General features: G+C 39.6%; 1 protein-coding gene across 2 annotated transcripts in view; it reads right to left on the bottom strand.

Annotated features, from left to right (window-relative positions):
* Nucleotides 1–24,924, bottom strand: part of UBE3C (ubiquitin protein ligase E3C) — a 125,471-nt gene that overhangs the window by 97,465 nt on the left and 3,082 nt on the right. For both annotated transcript variants that reach the window (XM_055335146.1, XM_055335145.1), the window contains exon 2: nt 6–59. In XM_055335146.1, coding sequence (XP_055191121.1) covers nt 6–59 — 54 coding nt within the window. The remainder of the gene's footprint in view (nt 1–5; nt 60–24,924) is intronic.

Below are 24,924 nucleotides of genomic sequence, written 5' to 3' on the forward strand. Positions count from 1 at the left end.
TTTACCTCTCTCTTCCTTCTTTCTTCCTGAGTACGATGTAAAAGAGAAGCCTTTTCTTCCTAAACACAAAAAGAGAAAAGATAAAGGCTATAATTTCAAATTCTAAAATACTCTTCATACAAAATTATAGAATCTTTTGACCCAAAAAGGATTCTAAAGATCATACAAATGCTGTGACTTAATGAGAAATCTGAGGCACAAGAGGTTAAACAGCCCCCCCAACAGATCACAGAGCTAATTAAAGTTAGTATTTCAGTAGTTTTCTAAGAATAAAATATGATTTCTTTACACACACAAGAGAATTCAAGTAAAACCGGGAATATCTGAATATCATCAGTGATTTACATCAATGTCAATATCCTAGTTGTGATGATCATACTACAGTTTTGCAAAATATAACTCCCAGGGGAAATCAGGCAATGTGAACAAAGGACCTTTCTGTACTTTTCTCTTTCTTTCTTCTTTTTTTTTTTTTTTTTAAGATTTTACTTACTTATTTGACAGAGTGAGAGAGAACACAAGTAGGGGTAGGGGCAGAGGAAAAGGGAGAAGCAGACTCCTTGCTGGGCAAGGAGCCCAATGCAGGGCTTGATCCCACAAGACCTGAGCTGAAGGCAGACACTTAACTGACTGAGCCACCCAGGCGGCCTTTTCTATATTCTTTCTAACAGTTGTATACTAGTCTACAATTACCTCAATAAAATTTCTGATGAAACAAAATTCAGTATTGTTACTGAATTTTTAAAAATTCTCCTTTCATCATAAGTAAAACTAAATTATGAACAAAATTACATGGTATGCAGAAGGAACCAAAGTAATAAATGGAAAACTTAAACATTTCAAATAATAAAAATATTTAAAGATAATCCTTCCCCCAGAACTGTTCCAATCTATAGTATATGGGCATTTTATTTTTGTAAATGTAATCCAAAATAAAATTAACAGTTTAAGACATTATATGAGTCATTATAAAAATGAATAAACATAGATCTCTTAACAAAAACACAACCTCAAAATAGTGTCAGAAAGGAAGTAATTGGGATGCCTGGGTGGCTCAGTGGTTGAGCATCTGCCTTCTACTTAGGGCATGATCCCAGATCCTGGGATCAAGTCCCACATCGGGCTCCCTGCAGGGAGCTTGCTTCTCCAGCTGCCTGGGTCTCTGTCTCTCTCTGTGTGTCTCTCGTGAATAAATAAATAAAATCTTAAAACAAAAAGAAATTAAGCCAATTTAAAATTATACATTGATATGTGAATCAACAGTGTGCAGAATAAAAAGTTTCTCACTGACAAAATTTAAAGCCAAAGAAATCCAGGGCACCTGACTGGCTCAGTCAATGGAGCATGCGACTCTTGTTCTCAGGGAATGAATTTGAGCCCCACAGAGACACAGAGCTTACTTCAATGAAAAGAGGAAAGAAAGGAACAGAAATCCTCCAGATATTTTCCACTATAGAAAATTTCATTTCTTGAATTTTAAATAAAAAGCCTTTATCTACCACATGTCCAAAGTCAGAAAAAAATTTTGTCTTAAATTTTAATTAACTAAAAGGAGGAGAGGGAATGGAAAATCTAATGTAAAAAGTGCAAAGTTATGATGTTCAGGATTATGGGAAGCTTCTAGATAAAAATTTCTAGCCATTATCCATTTTAATCAATAGAATTGGTAAGTTTGTGTCTATAATTTCTTTTCCTTCTATCTCCATTTGTCCAGATTTAATATTGTTCATTATTTGGTTAAAGCTAAAAAGTAAAGATTTCTTAAAATAGCATATACTGTTACAACTATGAAAGAATACATTTCTTAAAATTAAACAAACCAACATTTTACCTTAAAAATATGGTGATGCTGGCAAAACAGTCACTGGATTTACTCCCACACACAAATAAGCTCCTAGTCATTGCTAATCTAAAAGCCTCACAGGCTCAAGTACCTCCTTTTCCCCGAGTACATTATTGCTTTCATCTGCTTCAACACCAGACATGTGTAGGTATTCAACATACTTATGAAATGACTAAACAAACATTTCCTTTAAGAAACAAAGCAGTCTAAAAGAAGGAGTAACTGTAACAGCTGCAAAGCACTTTTGGATACTGTAACACAGTACCTAGGTTGCGATACTTTAAAAATCAAAGTAGCTACTAAGTATCAAAAAGCAAAATTAGATTCTAACTGAATACTGGAATTTCTCAGAAATTCTAAGTTTGAAGCTCATGCTATGGGAGGAGCCATGAAAGCACAAGAAGCAATGCTGAATATGTTGAGGATGAATATTCTTAACTTTTGATTATCTGAAGATGAAAATCCCAGGACATAGGACATACAAATGTGAAGGTCACTTCTCCTACCTGTGCTCAAGGACTATAAAGTTTCTTAAAGGGATCCCTGGGTGGCGCAGCGGTTTGGCGCCTGCCTTTGGCCCAGGGCGCGATCCAGGAGACCCGGATCGAATCCCACATTGGGCTCCCGGTGCATGGAGCCTGCTTCTCCCTCTGCCTGTGTCTCTGCCTCTCTCTCTCTCTCTCTCTCTCTATCATAAATAAATAAAAAATTAAAAAAAAATAAAAATGAGCATCCTTTAAAAAAATAAAGTTTCTTAAAAGATAATTCATTAAAAAAAAGTAAAAAAAAAAAAAAAGGTATAGCAAGCCAATCCAAAATACTGGATATATACACACAAAAAAAACCCTGATATATAATTTCAACAGTAAAATTATATTTTTGAAAATGCTAATAAGGCCTTTCAAAGGGTACGTATCCTCCTTAAATATTGTGCAGACAAAAGAAACGGTCTACAGGGAGAGGTCAACTCAATCTCCTACAAGTTAGGCATACCACAAAGTTGACTCTAAGAACCGCAGACCAGCTGCCATCAACAATGATTTGTCTACACCCATACACCCTAGAGCACAGGAAGGACAAGGAGAGGAGGCCACGTGTGCCACACACAGAAGACTATCAGGGATTGAAGGCTTCTGTCTACACAGTAAGCAACACTATAAGCCCTTGGCTTTGATTAATTCACGTATTCCTTAAAAGGAGCCTACAAGGTCAGTACTATTATTTTTTTCTGTTTACAGATGAAAAAAGTAAGGCTTAAAAGTGGTAGATCCAGGATCTGAACTAGATGGTCGAGAGCTTAGCCCACTAAGCAGTATACTATATACTTTGAAAAAGAATAGCTATTATTTTATCTTTTGAGAAATTAAAACAAATTCTTTGTCTTCATTATACAGGGGTACCTGGGAAGATATTCACAAAGGAGGCTGGTGGGGAGAGGGAAGACATGGAAAAAAAAATTGACCTTCAATACATGACATAAGTTCAGAAAGCATGGGGAGCAGGTGGTGTTGAGAAACATGAATACAGAATGTCTAGAAAAGACAAACTAAGCCATAAAAAGGATCAGGACAAAAGGTTGCCATGAAAAGCCAGCCCAGCACAGAAAGAAAAGTGTGACATGGCACATAGTCCATGTCTATAAATTATGTAAATTATCAACATGGAGCCCTTAAATATGTAATCAAATTCCAGATCAGAACCACAACTTCTCCATATGTTCCCCATTTTGGAGAACATCTTCATTCAAAAGACACTCAGATGAGGCACATTTGAGGTGCATTTATCAATTCAACAAATATTTAGGGAATCAAGTATCATGCCAGGCACCAGGGATTTTAAAAGTAAGTGAGGCATTTGCTCATTTGCAAGGGGTTCCTAGTCTGGTGGGAGAAAAAAGCCTGTTTACTGAGTACGCATTGTGGGCCAGGCACAGTTCTAGACGCTAGTGGTGAAGCCTGAAGAAGACAATCTGTGCCCCTGTACACAGAGCTGCGCCAGGTTTAAGAGCAGGGAAAGACACATCCTGCCTCAGCAACTAAGAGAAAGCTCAGAAGAAAAGGCAAATTTGAGAGGCAACTTGGAAGGATGTGTTCAGCAGGATGGGAACACATCCCAAGAGAGCATGAGGCAGCAGGGCTGGGGAGGAACTGACTTCGGCAACTATCCATGGGAGTGAAGATGAACCTGAGAGCTCTATTTCTGGCTATGGAGCCCGTGTCACCACAGGATGGATGGAAAGGAGATGACAATAAAGGTATAATTCAGTGCCGCTGAGACGTCCACAGGACTAATGAAGGTAATGAAGACAACAGGGAGGGATCAGCCACCACTTCAGCTTGAGCTCCTTCTGTGACTCCCCATCTCCTATCTATATCATCTCATGGAGGGCTGCCAATCCTTTAAAACAAAGAAAAAACTGCAACCTTTTCTCAATCGTTTCCTAAAAGATCACTGAACATCAAATACAAGAATCATCTCCTCAATGCTCAGTGATTTAAATTAACCCGAATTATGGAAAACCTATTCCACTGTTCTTATTTTCTATTTCTTGTTAGCCTATCTGAGGATCTGATTCGAGAACCACCAGTGTACTTTAAGGGATCAAGCTCAAACACAGCCTTAGCACAGGAACATTTCTTCCTCTGTCTCCCGACTACTCCTCTCACACCATCTCCTGATGCTGCCTCAAGTGCATCTCTCCCTCCGACGGTCCTTCAAGCCTCAAATGCCCCTGCTCCCTTCTGCTCAATCTGGCCTTCCTTCCCTCTTGACGCCGAAACACACACAGAGCAAGTACCGCTCATCTTAGGTGAGACTCCACTTAAATGTCCTCCCCGTGAAGCTGTCCCGACAAGACCACCATCCCTCCCACTCCTCCACGCGATAAACTGGTGAGTTCACCAATGCACCAAGATTGCCTTGGACCAGAAGATGTTCATGAAGTGTACTTAGCACATATGGCTTACCATTCACCAAGCAGAAAATGATGGTATCTGCTCTAGATGAAATCATAGAGGCCAATACGGGGATCAGACGCTGTCTCCAAAATGTTGCAGGAGATCACTCTGCAGCACACGTGGAGTGCTAGTGTGGGTATGATTATTTTGGAGTGCATTTTTAGGTTCAGGGCAAAAAATAAGAAAATGAAACTTGAACTCTGTCAGTTAAAACAGCAAGTAATGAATGATCAGAGTATGAGCAGACAACAAGTTGAGACCTCTCAGCAGGAAGGAGCAGGCTCTGCGTGTGCTGTGGGAGCCCACAGGCAGCCTCACAGGGCACACACCCACAGGAAGAGACACCGAGGATGCTCCCCTGCAAACCAAGCTCAAACCACACAAGCTTGGTAATATTAAATCTTTACTAGGGTCTGGAATTATGTGCCTAGCAAAGGCTCTAGGATTTTATCACTTACAGACACAATAGTGTCTATTTAAAAGAGAAAAACATTTTTTATCTTAGTGCACCTGGCAAGAGAAAAGAGTAAAGGTAACCTTAATTGTATTTGTTTCTCCTTCAATAAATTATAAATTCCCTCAGAATAAGGCCTATGCCTTATTCTTTATAATCTTGATACTTAGTATTGTACCCAATGTAAAGATTGAAGGATTAAATTTAGAAGGAATAAAGGTAAAAGGTAAAACTGGCTTTTAAAATGTTTTACCTTGAATTAATTTTAGACAAAGTTGCAGAAAGTTGCAATGAGTTTCCTTATCCCTTCTCTCTCTTACCCCATTACCCCTCCATAACCAGGATACAATTAGCAAGGGCAGCAAATTAACACTGGAACATTACTAACTAAACTACAAACTTTATTAGAAATTCACTCATTTTTATACTAAATGATCTTTGCCTATTCTAGGATCCCATCCAGGAGCCTACACTGCATTTAATTACTATTTTTTCCTGACCCCTACCAATCTATAACAGTTCCTCCACCTTTTTCTTTTATATTCTGGACTCTGCTCCTTGATTTGGGTTTTTCCAATACTGTCTTACGAATGGAATGAGGTTATGCAATAATGATAATATCAGACTTTAATGTATATGGTAAAATGTATATGTGTCTCCATACTTATATAAATGACCAAGTAAATATATAAATGAGAGAGAAGAAAAATCTCTTCTCCAGAAATAAATGTAGAAGGAAAGAGGAAAACAATCACCAAACACCACAGTTAACAAATGGTGCAGACAATATTTACTGAGGTGTGCTAAAATCAGTGGGCAAAAGTTTGAGGAAAAACAGGATTTGTTTGATCTCAAAGTACCTCCTCAAGATATTTATCAACTACTAAGAGAAAGACAGTGAATGTACAGTAGAGAATCCTGCAGACACCAGCCAAGTGACTAAGCAAACCTCCCCAGTAATAAGTCACAACGCCATCATATACCCCTATAGGATTATTGTCACAAATACAAGGTACTCCGGAAAATAAAACAATGAAACAATGGGCAACCCAGGTGGCTCAGCGGTTTAGCATGGCCTTCAGCCCAGGGTGTGATCCTGGAGACTGGGGATCGAGTCTCACGTTGGGTTCCCTGCATGGAGCCTGCTTCTCCCTCTGCCTGTGTCTCTGCCTCTCTCTCTCTCTCTCTCTCTCTGTGTGTCTCTCATGAATAAATAAATTCTTTTAAAAAAAATGAAACAATAAAAATAAAACAATGAAAACAAAACTGCAGGAACATTTTAATGTTCCTTAATTAATTTTAAGTTAAATTAAAAAATAAACAATGAATTATAAGAAAAACCTAATAAATTTATTTATGAAAAGACCTATCAGAAACAGTCCCTTAAAGCAAAAGAAGTTTATCATCACAATAAAAGAGTATGAGTTGCTATGTAAAGTTAAGAGGAGGATAAGTTTATAATTCTATTTTTTAATTTTGATGTTGGACAACACAGAAAATGCTAACATGTTTATCAATACATCAGGCAAATGTTATTTAATAGCCTTCTCTGACAGAACTGGATTCTGAAAATGAATTCCTAACCATAACACCAAGTGTGACTTTGGTTCAACAAACTTTAGTTTCAGGAAAAACTAAACATCCAGGGCCCAATCTTCTGAATGTTCTGGAGACCTTCACTCTTAACTTGATACCTAAGGTATGCAACAGACTTCCTCACAGATGTTCCCAATTCTTTCCCCCACAATGCAGGTGGAATTCCCATGGCTTTAGGTAAAAGGTTTATTCGACAGGACCTGACGTTCCTCTTGAAGTGACAGTCAAGAGGAGACCTTTCTGCTTTCAGTCTGGGGAGAAACGGGTGCTTGTCATACCTTCACAAAGCTAGAGGATAACGTCACCCAGCACAGGAGTGATGAACTGACATCCTATTAGGTACTACTCCTAAAGACAGGAAAGGAACAAGATTGCCTTTCAGATACGAAAGGGCCCAGTTTCTAGGGCTGGAACACACTGGATCAAATCTCTTACTGAACCACCATGGTGTTCTGTACTACCTCTGCTTTTTCCACAACATCATTCGTTAAGTCTGTGTTACTGTTTGTCATGAAGTCACCAAAGGATTTTAAAAGATTTCCCCTAATTTATGAGTCAGACAAAAAAGTCTTCATGGACTTGTTAATTCCGCTCACAGCTGACAAGCAAAGGATTTGTTGATTTCAAAGCATCAGTGAGCTACTTGGTTTGTAGTGAGCAGCATCAACTCTGTCTTCCCTGGAAGATTAACAACTAGCCATAATTATTTATAAGAGAACAATGAACTAACTCACTCGACAAAGAAATCTCATCAATTATTTGTTTTGTTACCAATCACCACTTTTAATCATAACTTTTCGTGTATCTTGCCAATTAGCAGCTCTAGCCTTTGCAATTAAATATAATACTCCAGCGGAGTGAAGTAAGTCAATCGGAGAAGGACAAACAGTGTATGTTCTCATTCGTTTGGGGAATATGAATAATAGTGAAAGGGAATATAAGGGAAGGGAGAAGAAATGTGTGGGAAATATCAGAAAGGGAGACAGAACATAAAAACTCCTAACTCTGGGAAACGAACAAGGGGTGGTGGAAGGGGAGGAGGGCGGGGGGTGGGGGTGAATGGGTGACAGGCACTGAGGGGGACACTTGATGGGATGAGCACTGGGTATTATTCTGTATGTTGGTAAATTGAACACCAATAAAAATTAATTTATTAAAAAAATAAAAATAAAAAAAATAAATATAATACTCCAGATGAAGCGTTCTCAGCTTTTCATTTGAACTCACCATCACATTCTGCACTTACTTTCAGGCTATTTAGAAATCTTTCCTGTTTGTTCCCAAAAAGTTTAACAGGTTCGGTGTGGTTCAAAATCAAGTTTGAGCATGGTGGTTTCACACTGAGATCCGGCTCATAATGAGACAGGTTCATTGTCTTAGCCAGTGCATGAAAAACCATGTTTCAGAAATCTTTATCATATTTGTTTAATTCGTGTTTCCTATGGAGGCTTTAAGTTTCTAAAGCTAAAAAGCTAATTCCAGTGGGTCATAAATGTGGTCCTTATTATAAATGAAAACATCATGACAATCCTAATTATCCTTAGTGCCTTAATTTATAAGACAATCTTTACCTTCAGGCCTTAAAATTACACATTTTCTGTTGTTATAAAACTCAAACCATGCATGTCAGGCACAGCAGTCAGGTGGAAAAAAACAAAGACACAGGCATGATCCTAATTTGCTATTACCAGGTCAACATTAGAAGATCTCCAGGGAGACTCATGGAAATAGATTCAGCATGTGATAACGGTGGCATTTAAAATCTATATAGGAAGTATACTGTTCAACAAACATGCGAGCAAAAATTTTGTGATCTAAATAAAGGACAATGTATCTAGTCTTCATATCAAAAAAGAGCCCACAGGGACTTAAGATTTATATATGTGTGTGTGCTTTATATAAATAAAGCACTATAAAAATATGAGAATTTAAAAAAGACATGTGGAAGATTTCCTCTAAGAAAATATATCACACATTAAGTCTTGTTACTGTTTGTCATTAGTTACTTAAGAATAAATTTGAGTACATGAAAGTTAGAACTTTCTACACAGAAAAATGTAGCACAGGGTAATAAAATGACAAAATGGGAATAAATATTTGTAACAGTGCAAAACCAACTGTTTGTAAAAGCTCTCCAAAATAATTTTAAAAGGTCTACAATCAAATAGAAAAATTAGCAAAAGCTATACACAGTACAGAGGGAAATAAAAATCTTTTAAACATAAAAACTTCTTTACTCATTTGAGGAAAAAATGCAATAGAAACACAATGAAACAGGCTTTTTAACCTGTCTGGCAAACAAACTCAGTATGCTCTGAGTTAGAGCAGACAGCAGCTACTTTCATTCACTAAAGAACCTTAGCAATTTAGGAGAATCTGTTGAAATTCAAAATGTGCACCGCCTTTGACCTAGCATTTCTCGAAATTTAACCTATACATATTAAAGGCACATATACAAGGATATGTACTACAATGTTGCTTAAATTAGCAAAAAATGGACAGCAAATGGCCATTAAAATACATAAGGGCTAAATTATGAAACATTAATTACACTGAGGATCATCCAGCTTTTTTTTTTAAGATTTTATTTATTTATTCATCACACACACACACACACACACACACACACACACACACACACGAGGCACAGACACAGGCAGAGGGAGACACAGGCTCCATGCTGGGAGCCCAACGTGGGACTCATCCCGGGTCGCCAGGATCAGGCTCTGGGCTGAAGGCGGCGCTAAACCGCTGAGCCCACTCCGGCTGCCCTCATCCAGCTTTCTAAAAGAGTACAGCCAATCTACCTGCAGCGAACTAGAACTGTCTCCAAAACGTATCATCACAAGGGTAAGAGAAGTGCCACTGTCTAATATGCTCTACCATGTGTTTAAATAAGAGAAGAGCACGCACCTGGATGATTCCATATGCAGAGAGTAGCCAAGAGGACAGGGAAGAACCTGTGACAGAGTCTGATTGTCAGGATCAGGGATGAAGGACTAAGAGGCAGGATGAAAGGTGGGGAGACTGTGATTATTTTTCATCTTTACTTTCTACCACCTGAATTATTATCCATGTCCATGTAATACTTCCACTTTCTTGGAATAATAAACTAATGAAGCTATGTCAGAACTTAAATTTTTATTTTTATTTTAGTTTTTTAAAAAATTTATTTATTCATGAGAGACATAGAGAGGCAGAGACACAGGGGAGGGAGAAGCAGACTCCCTGGAGGGAACCTGATGCAGGACTCGATCCTAGGATCATGACTTGAGCTGAAGGCAGATGCTCAACCACTGAGCCACCCAGGTGTCCCAGAACATAAAAATATAAAAGCAGCTCCATATAACCAAGAATAAATTCATAATGAAGTGGCTGGGAGGAAATGAATAAAGTACCAGCAAAAAAGGCATTCAGATTTTGATTCTTAACAAGTTTTTGGTTCCAATTTATTATACACATACATGAAAACCTCCTTTGCCTTCTAAATGATACAGGCCTAGAAAAGTTAGGAATTCTTAGGGGCAGTTATACACCAGTTTCATAAAACAGGATCATCAAATGTTTTTGGAATGACTAAGCCTGTTCTTGTTGCGTACATGTCACTTTCAATACTAATCTCACCTCCACAGCTGTGACACTACAACTTTTCATCAATATGTAAATAAGAGTAAATGACAGCAAACTTCTCTATTTGAGCTTTGAGCTTTAGGCACATTATCTTATCTCCTCGGAAAATTAAATATGGCCAAACTTCAAACGTACCATTAACAAAAATGTTTCTAAGTGAGAAAAGAAATGCTTTTTTTATTTTAAATCTTGCAGATATATTCAGTGGTAACAAAATGAAGCTTTTAAAAAAGTAAGTCTTACATGGTTTAAATCAGATTTCATTAACTATCAGAATAAAAAACTTATAGTCACTTAAGTTAAAGAACTATAAATTTATATGATTTCCATCAACCAAATGCTCAAATGGGCTAACCATTTATAAAAAGAATGCTAGCATGCTTACTAATATCTTGATTTTTAAAAACTACTATGAAGTTTGCTTTGTTTCACTATTTGGGTTATCTTCCCTTAGCAATTTACTCCATTTAACAGTGTAAACAGAATAATCAGTTTCACACCTGTGTTAAGTTAGTATTTTCGCAGTCTCATGCACTAGCATAGTAAGAAGTTTCACACAATTCAAATATTCAAGTAAAACACTTCCTTTTGAGTTAATTAAAATGCTAAATGTTAGCAAAAGTATTATTTGTGAATAAGACACAATCTATGATATATGGTTTTTTCCTAAGAACCTCTATGAAAATAAAAGAGCAACCAACTTCATGTAATGCAAAAAATACTTAAAGGTGTATTGAATACCATTACTAAATATCATATTCATAAAATAGAATGTCCAATATGATTCCTAATTCAAAAAACATAGAAAAAGACTATAAAAAATTCACCCACATATTGGCAGTTGTTTTTTTTTTTTAAGATTTTATTTATTTATTCATAGACACTGAGAGAGAGAGGCAGAGACACAGGCAGAGTCGGAGAGGGAGAAGCAGGCTCCATGCAGGGAGCCCAACGTGGGACTCGATCCCAGGTCTCCAGGATCACACCCCAGGCTGCAGGCGGCACCAAACTGCTGCGCTACCGAGGCTGCCCGGCAGTGTTTTATTTCTATGGAGGGTGGGGTTCCAAAGAGGTAGTTTTTCTTCATTTCAGTATATTTAAAATTTTCTACAATAAACATTGTAATTTAAAAAGAGCTCACTTTTAAATAAAATATCTAAAGCAAAATGCAATAGTTTAAATCCCATTACAATAAATTCTGAAAGACTTTCTCTTCTTACGTAAGAACTGGGTGGTAAATATGGCACCATTTTAATAGCAAAACTGCGAAGATAACCTAGACACACACAAGAAAGTGGTTACATGATACCAACCATGCAGTGGAATATTACGCATCTATGACAACACAGCTACAGAGACTGAAAGGTGCTGTGCAGAGTCATTACTGAGATAGGACACTAAGGAGAACAGTATGCTCCCTCATTTTTACTGAAAAAAATGATGGGGGATAAGTTTATTTATGTTTAGACTAGTTCTGAACAGACACTGAGGAAATTGGTACTAATGGGAAATTAGGAGTCTCAGTGAGAGGAAGGTTTCATCATAAGTCCTTTAGATGAATCTCACTTTTTCTAATTTTTTTCAATTAAAAAAAAGTTAACATTGTTTTAAAGGCTCCTATCTGGAGATTGGAAATGGAGACATTATTAAAGCAAGGAAGATTAGTGATAATTCAGTTTGACTTTTTCATGATCAAGAATTATGACTTTCATAGTATAAGATGTGAAAAAGAGAAGACCAGAAAAGATAAGCATTTTGTTACCACTGAAGACAGTTGGTTATGGAGATAAGCATTTTTTTTTCTGGTTCCCACTGTACTTTTTACAACTCCACATTTTGTAGTAAACATGTGCTATGAATAGTGCTGCTTGCCAACACACTAGAGTTTACTAATGTTCCTTAAAAACATTAAAGCATTAAAGCTTCATTATAAGGAAAATTAATTCAGAAAGACATAGGATTTTATCAGAGCCACCTTCTCCATGCCTGCAGGACATGTTCCTCGACGTCCCACGCAGTAAAGGGAAGCTTAAGTCATGCAGGAGGTGGATGCAGGATGTGCAGGCTACACAACATCCAGCAGAACATATGGAGAACAGACCAGGCTATCTGAGCTCCGTGGTTCTCACTCAAGTTTTGGACTTTCTGGGTTCTGATTTCCCCCTTGAAAGGATGTTCCATGGAATGCCAGAGCCTCCAGGAGTCACAGAGAAATGTGAGCACACAAGCAAAACACCCTGCTGGAGGACAGATTCCAAGTACAGTCACCTATGTAACTGTGACAAGTAAAGAGATGAAATGTTCTTAGAGCACTGGACAGTAGACAGCAATGCAAAGATGTGTAGGCAGCACGTAGCTGTCCTGCCCAGGAATAGAAATCAATATAATTTTTTCTAGAGAACAAAGCATATCAAAAGCCTTTACAAAACATACTTTGACCAAGTAATTCAACTTCTTTAACTTATCCTAAAGAAATAATTATACATTTTTGGCTCTACAGGTGTTCACAATAAAACAGAAACGACCTAAACGTCCAAAAATAAAGGATAAACATATATACTTCATACAAAGTTCATTAAATGAGTATTCATGGTAATTTTTAAAAATTAAACGAAACTTTAATTTTAGAAAACAGATTGAAGGATTTTACTCTCAGCTTTGGGATAACATAGAGTCTACATGTTTTATGGTCAGATGCAAGATAGAGAGGAATGGCTACAGCAAAACAAAGCCTCATGATAAGGTGTGCAGCCTCTGATGAGCCCCGCTCACTCCCTCAGTAACAACTACCATCTGATGGTAAGGGTGGCCGTTCACACGTGGACACACACACAGGCCTTCCACGCTCCACGCCCCAGCTGCATGCCCGCTTCTCTGCTGCTTCTGTAAATGTTGGCATCCCTAAGAGTTTTGTTCTGAGCCTGCAAGTCTTCTCAGGAACACTTTCCTGAAGATTCCAGTGCATCTACCAATTTCCACCACTTACTGATGGACTCCCAGTCTCCACCCAAAAGTCCAGAGCAGTGCTTCCTGAACATCCCCAAACATCTCAAGTTGAATCAAAATGTTAGGAATTTAACATCGTCTGGTTTCTGGAGTCACTATCCACTCTGGTAATCCCAGACCAACACCTGAGGTGACCCTCTCATTGCAGAGCTTATGAGTTTTGCCTCCTTGACAGCTCCTGAACTCCTCCCCACTCAGGGGCCCACGGCTTGGCTTTAGGCCCTCGTGACTCTTCTGCACAACTGCAGCTCTCTTGCATGGTTTCCCACACCAGCACTGCCTCACACTCATCTCTCCAAAACCTCACTTCACTGTTTAAATCCTTCACTGGCTCACCACTGCTGGATGTGCCCCCCAAAGCCCTTTAGGATCTAGCCCTGACTGCCTCTCCCCAGCCTTCTCTTCTCTCACCCTGACTCCAGTCAGCCATGTTGAGCAACCTGTAGGTGATTACCACTCCTCCAGGGTTGGACACCTCTGCCCATGCTGTTCCTTCTCACTCATGGCAACAATGTTCATATATAAACAGTACTAAGAAACACAGTCCAGCACACAAAAGCCTATGGCACTAACCTTGTACCATTTGTCTGGGGCTCTGCAAATAGCATATATCAATATTAGAAGAGAAGGAAAACTGACCTCCTCCCTCTATCCTGGTATACGACTGTCCAAAAAAAATTCCCAGATGACCAAAAATTTACCGTGATACTCTCCTACTTCACTCACCTCTCTTCCATATCCTCACATCTGCCTCCTGCCCTATGGTTGTCATGGTGACAACCCAAGGACATTCAGTCCAAAATTACCTACTCCCCCTGGCCCAACAGTATATCCCCCCTTTTCTCCAAGGGTGGTTGGATTAAAGAAGTAAATGACCTAAGTAAATTCACATTGCTGCAAATAAATGACATCTGCTTAAGTTTCGAAGACACAGAGCTACAAAATTGCCTCCAAGTCAACCAAGTTTCATCAAAATGTCTACTGAAAAATTATCTGGTTGACAAGTTTTACTTTTAAACTGTTTCATTATTTATATAATAGTTACATAGCTAGTAACTACTGACTCAGTATAGTAAAAGGAAAGCCATAATATTTAAATCTTAATAGGTTGTTAAGATAGAAAATGACATATAAGTCACATGGTACTAGCATTTACAACTCAGCTAAAACTGATAACCCCTTCCATGGTGGTTTTAGAATATTTCCACAAATTCAGGACACCTGGGTGGCTCAGTCAGTTAAGCCTCCAACTCTTGATTTCAGCTTAGATCACGGTCTAGGGTCGTGAGATCGAGCCCTGTGTCTGGCTCTGCACTCAGTGGTGAGTCTGCTTGAGATTCTCCCTCTCCCTCTGCCCTTCCCCCTGCTTGTGTGCCACTCGAACTCTCTCACAATAAATGAAATATATATTTTTTAAAAAGAATATTTCCACAAATTGTTACTTCCCTTGAAGAGGCGGAGCTTGATTCTTCTCACCTTGAGTGTGGAGTGAATGGACAAACAGAATATGATGAAAGTGTATATGACTTTCAGGACTACCTTGTACAGGCATGCCACTTTCTCTCTGCCCTCTCAGATTACATGCCATGTCGTGAGGACATTCAAGCAGCCCTCGGGAGATGTGCGGGTAGCAGGAAACTGATACCTCCCACCAAGACCCAGCAACTAACTTCCAGGTATGTGGAGAAGTGAGCCTAGGTGTGGCTCAGTCCAAGCTTTAGACACCTTAGCCTCTGAGAGATCCTGAGCCAGAACCACCCCAAAAGCTGCTCTAAGATACTGGTCCCACAAAACTCATTGAGATGATAAGACTATACTGCCTTAAGCCACATTATGCAGGAATAGAGAATACATACATGTCCTTCATTTACTGGAAATTAAGAAAGTGGTAAAGCAGATTATGACTTTTTTTTTTTTTTAAGATTTTAAGTAATCTCTACCTTAACATGGGACTCAAATTTACAACTCCAAGATTAAAGTCACATACTTGGGGCTCCTGAGTGGGTCAGTCAGTTAAGCATCGTCTTCAGTTCAGGATCCTGGGATTAGGTCCCACGCATCGGGCTTTCTGCTCAGAGGGGAGTCTGCTTCTCGCTCTGCCCCTCCTCCCGCTCATGCTCTTTCTCTCTCTCTCAGATAAATAAAAATCATTAAACACACACACACACACACAAAGCAAAAAGTCACATGCTCTCCTGATTGAGCCAGCCAGGTGCCCCAATATGACTGTTTAGCTTAATAACTTAAATGCTCACTGCAGTACTGTTTTGTAATCTGTTTATTTCTATTAACAATGAATCATTTTAATAAATATAAGACATTAAAATATAAATAATAAGCAAACATCATGACCACTTTATTTTTTTTAAAGATTTTATTTATTTGGGATCCCTGGGTGGCGCAGCGGTTTGGCGCCTGCCTTTGGCCCAGGGCGCGATCCTGGAGACCCGGGATCGAATCCCACGTCGGGCTCCTGGTTCATGGAGCCTGCTTCTCCCTCTGCCTGTTTCTCTGCCTCTCTCTCTCTCTGTGACTATCATAAATAAATAAAAATTTTTAAAAAATTAAAAAAAAATTATTTATTTATTCATGAGAGACAGAGAGAGAGGCAGAGACACAGGCAGAAGGAGAAGCAGGCTCCATGCAGGGAGCCCGATGTGGGACTCGATCCCAAGACTCCAGGATCATGCCCTGGGCCTGAAGGCAGACGCTAAACCACTGAGCCACTCAGGGATCCCCATCACGACCACTTTAAATGGTTGTGTAATATATTCCATTACATTGTTATATTACCATTTGCTTAACAAATTTCCTATTGTTAGACATTTAGGTTGTTTCAAATTTTTAATAGTATTACCACAGTCATGATCTTTTCCCATACATCTTTCCTATGCACCTGCCAAATTAGTTCCTTAGGATAAACTTCTAAAAGTAGAATTACTGGAATAGAGGGGACGTACTCATTAAAACTTTCGATGCTAAAGTGTCATCCCTCCCATCCCAGTAGGTTGTGCCAATTTACACCATTAGGTTATTTCCATCTTTTTTTTTTTTTTTGTATTTCCATCTTTAACCTGGTTACCATGGCAAGTGATGGGCTCTGTGGAGACACACCAACAGAAGAAAGTTTCTGCTCCTCCCTTCACACTGACAACAGTGTAAGTAAAAGAAGGTGTGAAGAGACTGTGACTGGAGAACAGGAACATGTAGAAAGCAACTACTCTAACAGTGGCATCAAAGAATAAGATGGTCAACTTCCCAACTTCTAGCTGTCTGCATTCAATAAAAGTTGTAAGAATAAAGAGAGTCACAGAAGAAAACTCCCTATTGCTTCAGCAACAAACTCTTTTGAGACTCTTCTGCAGTCCACGACACTTCCTAGGTGTTCCCTTAGTTAAGAGACTTAGTCGGGGGGAGGGGGGGCAGCCTGGGCGGCTCAGCGGTTTAGCACCGCCTTCGGCCCAAGGTGTGATCCTGGGGACCCAGGAATCGAGTCTTGTGTCAGGCTCCCTACATGGAGCCTGCTTCTCCCTCTGCCTGTGCCTCTGCCTCTCTCTCTCTCTCCCTCTCTCTCTCTCATAAATAAACATTTTTTAAAAAAAGAGAGAAAGAGAGTTAGCAATTAACTCCTTAACCCAAGAAAATCAGCTCCAGTGTGCACAGCCAGGCAGGGACTGGTGCCAAGCTAGGTCCCCAGGGTATGAGATTTACAGAGGTGTTCTTGTTCTTGCTCTATGGGTGGTGCAGCTGTGGGGCCCACCACGAGAGCATGGACCACCTTACACCATGCAGCTGTGCAACTGAAGTGAGCACCTCCCTAAACTTTGTGCCCCAGGTGCCTTGCTGTCTCACCCCAGGCCCTGATTAAAAGTACAGAGGTAATTAGAAAAATAGTCTCAGCCCTTCTATTCTGCTTAATTTCCCTAAGCACCAGGTCAAGAACTCCTGAACTTATCTGCTACAGGGAACTGCAGTTTTTTGGTCTCATATGTGAAAGCTACCAACAATTATGTTCAAGAGAACAGATGTGGTACTGCTAGATAAAACAGCAACGTAACAGGGATGCATGCCTAAGAGGCTCAGCCTTTGAGTGTCTGCCTTTGGCTCAGGGCGTGATCCTGGAGTTCCAGGATCGAGTCCCACATCAAGCTCCCTGCATGGAGCCTGCTTCTCCCTCTGCCTATGTCTCTGCCTCTCTCTATCTCTCATGAATAAATAAAATCTTTTAAAAAATAGCAATGTAATAACACCAGATCTGACAATAAAGTTTTTTTTAAAATCTGATCTTAGAAAATATTTTTGTTTTACTTAATGCCAGATCTGTAAGAAACAGTTTTATCTTATACTTCTATGTACACAGAGTAGCAGGACAACCCATTTACTGAATGCCAACTTTCAAAAAAAAGGAGCATGGAGGGATGCCTGGATGGCTCAGTCAGTTAAGCATCTGACTCTTCATCTCAGCTCAGATCTTGATCTCAGGCATGAGTTTAAGCCCCATGTTGGGGTTCATAATGGGCAGGTAGCCTACTTTAAAATTATATATATATATATATATGTATATATATATGCACATATATATGTGTGTATATATATATATACACACATATATATGTAAGGAATATTTTTTAAGTTCAAATATTTTAAGTAAGATCTGCAATTGCAGAACAAGGGCAGTTTTGTAAAGCCAGCAAATCAAAGTTCTTAAAATCCAAAGAGTAGTCTAAACCTATCAAAGGGGAAATTAAAACTGCAATAGCTGGATTTGGTAGGCCCTAGAGTACAGTAACTCATTCTATGAGGCCAGCATTACCCTAATAACAAAACCAGACAGAAACATCACAAGAAGTAAAATCACAGACCAGTTATCTCTCATGAACATTGATGCAAAATTCCCAACAAAATTTTATTAAAAGGAATTCAACAATGTATAAAAAGAATTACACATCATAATCAAGTGGAAGTTATCCCAAGTATGCAAGGCTGGTTCAGCACCCAAAATCACTTAGTGCAATCTGCCACATAAACAGACTCAAGAAAAATCACATGATCACAATAGTAGATGCAGAAAAAGCATTTGACAAAATCCAACACCCCTTCACGATTAAAAAAAAAAAAAACTGTCAGTAAACTAGGAATAGAAGGGAACCTCCTCACTTTGATAAAGAACATCCATAAAATATCTGCAGCTCACATCATACTTAATGGTAAGAAACCAGAAGTATTCCCAGGAAGATCGGGAACAAGGCAAGGATGCTCCCTCTCAGACTACTGCTTTAACATTTTACTAAATGTCCTAGCTAATGCAGGGAGAAAAGAAACAGAAATAATAGACGACTTGGGAAGAGAAAAAGAAAACTGTCTTTGATCACAGATGACAGGATCATTACATAGGAAATTCCAAACAACTGATTTAAGAAACTCCTGAAATTATTAAGTGATTATAGTGAGATTGAAGGATACAAGGTTAATATATAAAAATCAACTGCCTTTCCACATACCAGCAATGAAAAGTTGGAATTTGAAATTAAAAACAAAAATATGGCTTCCACTGTGGAAAACAATATGGAGCTTCCTCAAAAAAATAAAAAATAGAACTACCTTATGATCCAGTAACCCCATTTCTGGCTATATAACCAAAGGAAATGAAACAGGATATCAAAGAGATACCTGCACCCCTGTGTTCACTGCAGCATTATTCACAACAACCTAGATATGGAAACAACATAAGGGTACATCAACAAACGAATGGATAAGGATGTGGTAAATTACATACACGATCGAATATTATTCAGCCCCGAGAAAGATGGGAATCCTGCCATCTGTGACAACATGGGTGGACACTGAGGGCATTATGCTAAGTGAAATAAGCCAAGCAAAGACAAATACTGTATGATCTCACTTACATGTAGAATCTTTAAGGAAAAAAAAAAAGCCAAACATTTGGAATCATAGAGTAGGAAACTGGCTGCCAGGGGCTAGGGGATGGGAGAAATAGAAACATAAATATAAAAATCAATTGTTTTCCTATATACTAGCAATGAACAACTGGAATTTGAAATGAAAAACACAGTATCATTACATTAGCACCAGAAAAACGAAATACGTGTCTAAATCTAACAATATATATATATAAGGTTTACATAAGGAAAACTACCAAAGTCTTATGAATGAAGTCAAAGAACTAAACACTGGAGATATTCCATGTTGGATAGAAAGACTCAGTATTGTCACTATCAGTTCTTTCTAACTTGATCTACAGATTCAACATCATCCCAGTCAAAAATCCCAGAATACCTCACAGAGTGCTGAAGAAAAAGAACAAAATGACACTATCCAACTTCAAGACTTAGAATAAAGCTACAGAATTCAAGATAGTATGGTGGCAAAAACAAAACAGAACCAATAGATTAATGGAACAAAAGAGCCCAAAAATAGACCCACAAAAATAGAGTCAACTGATCTTTGACAAAGGAGCAAAGGCAATTCAATGAAGAAAGGACAGCTTTTCAACAAAACAGGCTGAACAACTGGACATCCACATGAAAAAAAATAAAAACAAAAGCAATAAACTAGACACAGACCTTATACCTTTCTGAAAAATTAACCTCAAATGGATCATAGACTTAAATGTAAAATACAAAACTATAAAACTACTAGAAGATAGCATTTTTATAAAAGCTAGGTGACCTTGTATTTGGCAACTTTTCAGACACAACATCAGAAGCATAATCCATGAAAGAAAATATTGATACAACTAGACTTCATTAGAATCAAAAACTGCTCTGCAAACGACAGTTAAGATAATTTTAAAAATGAACTAGAAGTGGGAAAAAATATTTGCAAAAGACATTTGACAAAGGGCTTGCATATTTACAAAATATATACAAATACATAAGAAATATATATAAGGAACTCTTAAAACTCAACAATAAGAAAACAACCCAGAGGCACTTGGGTGACTCAGACAGTTAAGCATTCAACTCTTGATCTCAGCTCAGGTCTTAATCTCAGGGTGGTGAGACTGAGCCCCACACTGGGCTCCACACTGGGCATGGAGTCTACTTAAAAAAAATTAGTTAAAAAAAAGAAAAGAAGTAAAAAGAAACAACCCAATTAAAAAATGGGCAAAAGGTAACGTATACAGATGACAAATAAGCATATGAAAAGACACTCCACATCATATGTCATCAGGGAAATGCAAATTAGAATAATGAGGTACCACTACACACTTATTAGAATGACCAAAATTCAGAATACTGACACCACCAAATGCTGGAAAGGATGTGGAGCAACAGAACTCTCAATCATTGCCAGTGGCAATGCAAAATGGTGCAGCCACTTTGGAGGACAGTTCTACAGATTTTTTTCTTTTTTAAAGATGTATTTATTTATTTGAGAGAGAGCACATACAGTGGGGAGGGGCAAGGAGAGAGGGAGAAGCAGACTCCCTACTGAGTGCTGGGCTCACTCTCAGGACCCTGAGATCAAGACTCAAGCTGAAACCAAGAGTTGGACACTTAACCAACTGAGCCACCCAGATGCCCTAGCTTCTGCAGTGTTAAAACTAAACACTCCTACCGAATGATCCATGGGAGTATGAGGGAGGATGAATGGGTAAAGCAGGGAGGATTTTTAGAGCAATAAATCTTTCTGTATGATACTGTAAGGGTGGATAACATCATTATACATTTGTTAAAACTCATAGAAAATACAACATAGGGGCGCCTGGGTGGCTCAGTGGTTAAGCATCTGCCTTCAGCTCGGGTCGTGATCCCGGAGTCCCGGGATTCAGTCCCACATTGGGTTCTCCATGGGGAGCCTGCTTCCTCCTCTGCCTATGTCTCTGCTTCTCTGTATCTCTCATGCATAAATAAATAAAACCTTAAAAAAAGAAGAAGAAAAGAAAATACAACATAAAGAGTGAACGTTAACATATCAACATTGGTTTATCAATTATGACGAATGAACTACACTAATGCAAGATTCTAATAACTGGAGAAATGGAAGGTGGAGGATGAGGGGGCAAAAGGGAACTCTGTACCATCTGCTTGATTTTCTTCTATAAAACTCTAAAAAATAAAGTCCTACTTTTTTTTAAAGCAACAGACAAACATTAAAGAAATATTATGGGGACCTGGGTGGCTTAGTGGGTTAAGCATCTGCCTTCAGCTCAGGTTATGGTCCCAGTGTCCTGGAATCAGGCCCCATGTTAGGCTCCCTGCTCAGCAGGGAGTCTGCTTCTCTCTCCCCCTCTGCCACGCCCCCTGCTTGTGCTCCGTTTTTCTCTCTCAAATAAATAAAATCTTAAAAACAAATAAGAAATATTTCTTCTCCTGCCACTCTTCCTCAACTGTGCAAAGTTGGAAAAGAAGTTTTAATTTCCTTCCTCCTACCTACAAACTGTTTTATATCCACATCCATTTCTTCCCTGTACATATCAAAATATTTTCTTCTTCTGCTCACACCTCTTTCCACTCCCTCCCCTAGTCCTCCTCCCTCCTGCACCTGCTCCTTCCCCAGTCTGTAACTTGCTCAAGCTTCTTTCATAGGCCCAAAACAAAACCTTCCTTAGACCCCAAATGCATCCTTCTTTGGGTCCTTTTCAGAAAAGATCTAGCCATTTTTGGACCTCCCATACACTCCCTGATGTACTGCAATCTGACTTCCAAGTCCTGCTACCCTGGACTATTAACCCCATAAAGTCACTCGGGCCTTCATATTTGGTTATTGTATCCTCACGGCACCCCTGCAGCACTTAGCACTGAGGTCACTTTCCCCTCCTTGCTCTAGCCCCAGGCCAGCTGTGATTCTTTCCTAAGTATTCTTCCTCACTTATGAGATATTTTTTTTAAGTTTTTTTTAAGATTTTATTTATTTATTGATATATATATAGAGAGAGAGGGGGGGGGCAGAGACACAGGCAGAGGGGGAAGCAGGCTCCATGCCGGGAGCCCCATGCGGGACTTGATACCACAACTCCAGGATTGCACCCTGGGTCAACGGCAGGCGCTAAACCGCTGAGCCACCTAGGGATCCCCTTTTGTTTTTGGTTTTTTTTTTTTTTTAAAGAAAGACTTTATTCATGAGAGACAGAGAGAGAGAAAGAGAAAGAGAGGCAAAGACACAGACAGAGGGAAAAGCAGGCTCCATGCAGGGAGCCCGATGTGGGACTTGATCCGGGTCTCCAGGATCACACCCTGGGCTGAAGGCGGCACTAAACCGCTGAGCCACCTGGGCTGCCCATTAGATGTTATAATACCTCACAAGCCCACCCCACCCCAAACTCCAGGCCTTCCTCTAAGGACTTCTTTCTGCATCACCTACCTGTTGTAACTACCAAATCGGCATGTCTAGCCCCAATTTCTCCCTCATTTCACACATAGACAATCAACAGCCCGTTACACACCTCTACCTAAGTCCACAGAAACAGAGACATTCCATTCAACAACCACTTCTCCCTATTGGATAATCCACTCCCTACAACTCACACATCTAGACTCCCTACAACCCCATCCCAGACTCAGCTCATCAGGTGAAAGGCAGACCCAAACCAGATTTCCTGAGAAATAGAACTGATATCCAAGTGTCTCAGTTGGACACCTAAACTAGGAAAGCATACACTGCCAAGGTCATGCACAAGTAAAAAGGAGGAAGCCAGTCAGCAGTGCATCAAGCAAGAATGAAGGAGACAGCACAGCCCAGGGAGAAAAACGCAGGAGTAACCACCTTGGTGCTGATGACTTGGTAATTGGATATATCTCTGTGCTTAGGTTCTTTGAGAAATCATATTCTTCCCATACACTTTTTTCCCCCCACTAAGCAATTTTCAGTGGATTTCTATACTTGTAATCGAATGGCCGCTAAGATATTCTTCTCTACACTATAAGAAAGGAGGAAAAAAAATACTGCCAGTGAACTATGTCATGTCACTAAGATGTATCCTGATCTCAGCAACATTAAAAAGTAGGAAACTGTGTAACTTAGAATAGTGGAATCCAGTGCATACTTATTCCATGTATGCCCTTCCACCTCTAGAATGCCCGTGTTGTTTCCCCGTCAAACCTGATTCTATTCATCCTTCAAGACTAAGCCTCAACTTGGGCAGCCCCGGTGGCCCAGCCAGTTTGATGCTGCCTTCAGCCCAGGGTGTGATCCTGGAAACCAGGGATCAAGTCCCACTTTAGGCTCCCTGCATGGAGCCTGCTTCTCCCTCTCTCTCTGTGTGTCTGTCATGAATAAATAAATAAAATCTTAAAAAAAAAAAAGACTAAACCCCAACCAACTCTACTCTTTTCCTGGACCAGCCCAACGGAAATCCAGAACACAGTAACTATTCTCTACTGTTATTTATTTATTTTAAAGATTTTATTCATTCATTCACGACAGACACACAGAGAGAGAGAGGCAGAGACACAGGCAGAGGGAGAAGCAGGCTCCACACAGGGAGCCCGACGTGGGACTCAATCCCAGGTTTCCAGGATCACACCCCGGGCTGAAGGCAGCGCTAAACCGCTGGGCCACCGGGGCTGCCCTCTCTACTGTTACTTAAATTTTAATTGTTTAAGTCTTATCTAACAAGATTATAATGGGAGCAGAGTTCTCCTTATTACATTTCAAATGCTACACAGAACCTCTAAATAAACACTAAAAATATTCATTTAATTTGGAAAAGATAAGATGTACTAAAAAGGTAGCAATATTCAGTTTTCCACCAACCTTAAGAAAGGACGACAAATTACAAATCATTTAACACATAAAGGAAAAGGGACGCCTGGGTGGCTTAGCGGTTGAGCACCTGCCTTTGGCTCAGGGCATGATTCTGGGAGTCCCGGGATCAAGTCCCACATCAGGCTCCCTGCATGGAGCCTGCTTCTCCCTCTGCGTCTCTCTGTGTCTCTCATGAATAAATAAATAGAATCTTAAAAAAAGAAAAAATACATGAAGGAAAGACCATTATAACTTTCTGGTTTTTAAAAAAATATTTTAAAGAGAGAGAGAGTGTGTGAGAGAGTGAGAGAGAGAGAGCACAAGCGCACAAGCAGCGGGGAGAGGGAGCAGCAGACCCCCTCCCCTGCTGAGCTGGGAACCCAACGTGGGACTCAATCCCAGGACCCCGAGACCATGACCTGAGCTGAAGACAGACCCTTCACCCACTGACCCAACCAGGCATCCCAACCTTTTGCTTTTTTTTTTTTTTAATTTTTATTTATTTATGATAGTCACATAGAATGAGAGAGAGAGAGAGGCAGAGACACAGGCAGAGGGAGAAGCAGGCTCCATGCACCGGGAGCCCGACGTGGGATTCGATCCCGGGTCTCCAGGATCGCGCCCTGGGCCAAAGGCAGGCGCCAAACCGCTGCGCCACCCAGGGATCCCCAACCTTTTGCTTTTTAAGTGAGGGGAGGGAATTACATTGTAGCTAATGAGAATTAAGG

This window comes from Nyctereutes procyonoides, unplaced genomic scaffold, assembly GCF_905146905.1.
Source record: "Nyctereutes procyonoides isolate TBG_1078 unplaced genomic scaffold, NYPRO_anot_genome, whole genome shotgun sequence".
Lineage (NCBI taxonomy): Eukaryota > Metazoa > Chordata > Mammalia > Carnivora > Canidae > Nyctereutes > Nyctereutes procyonoides.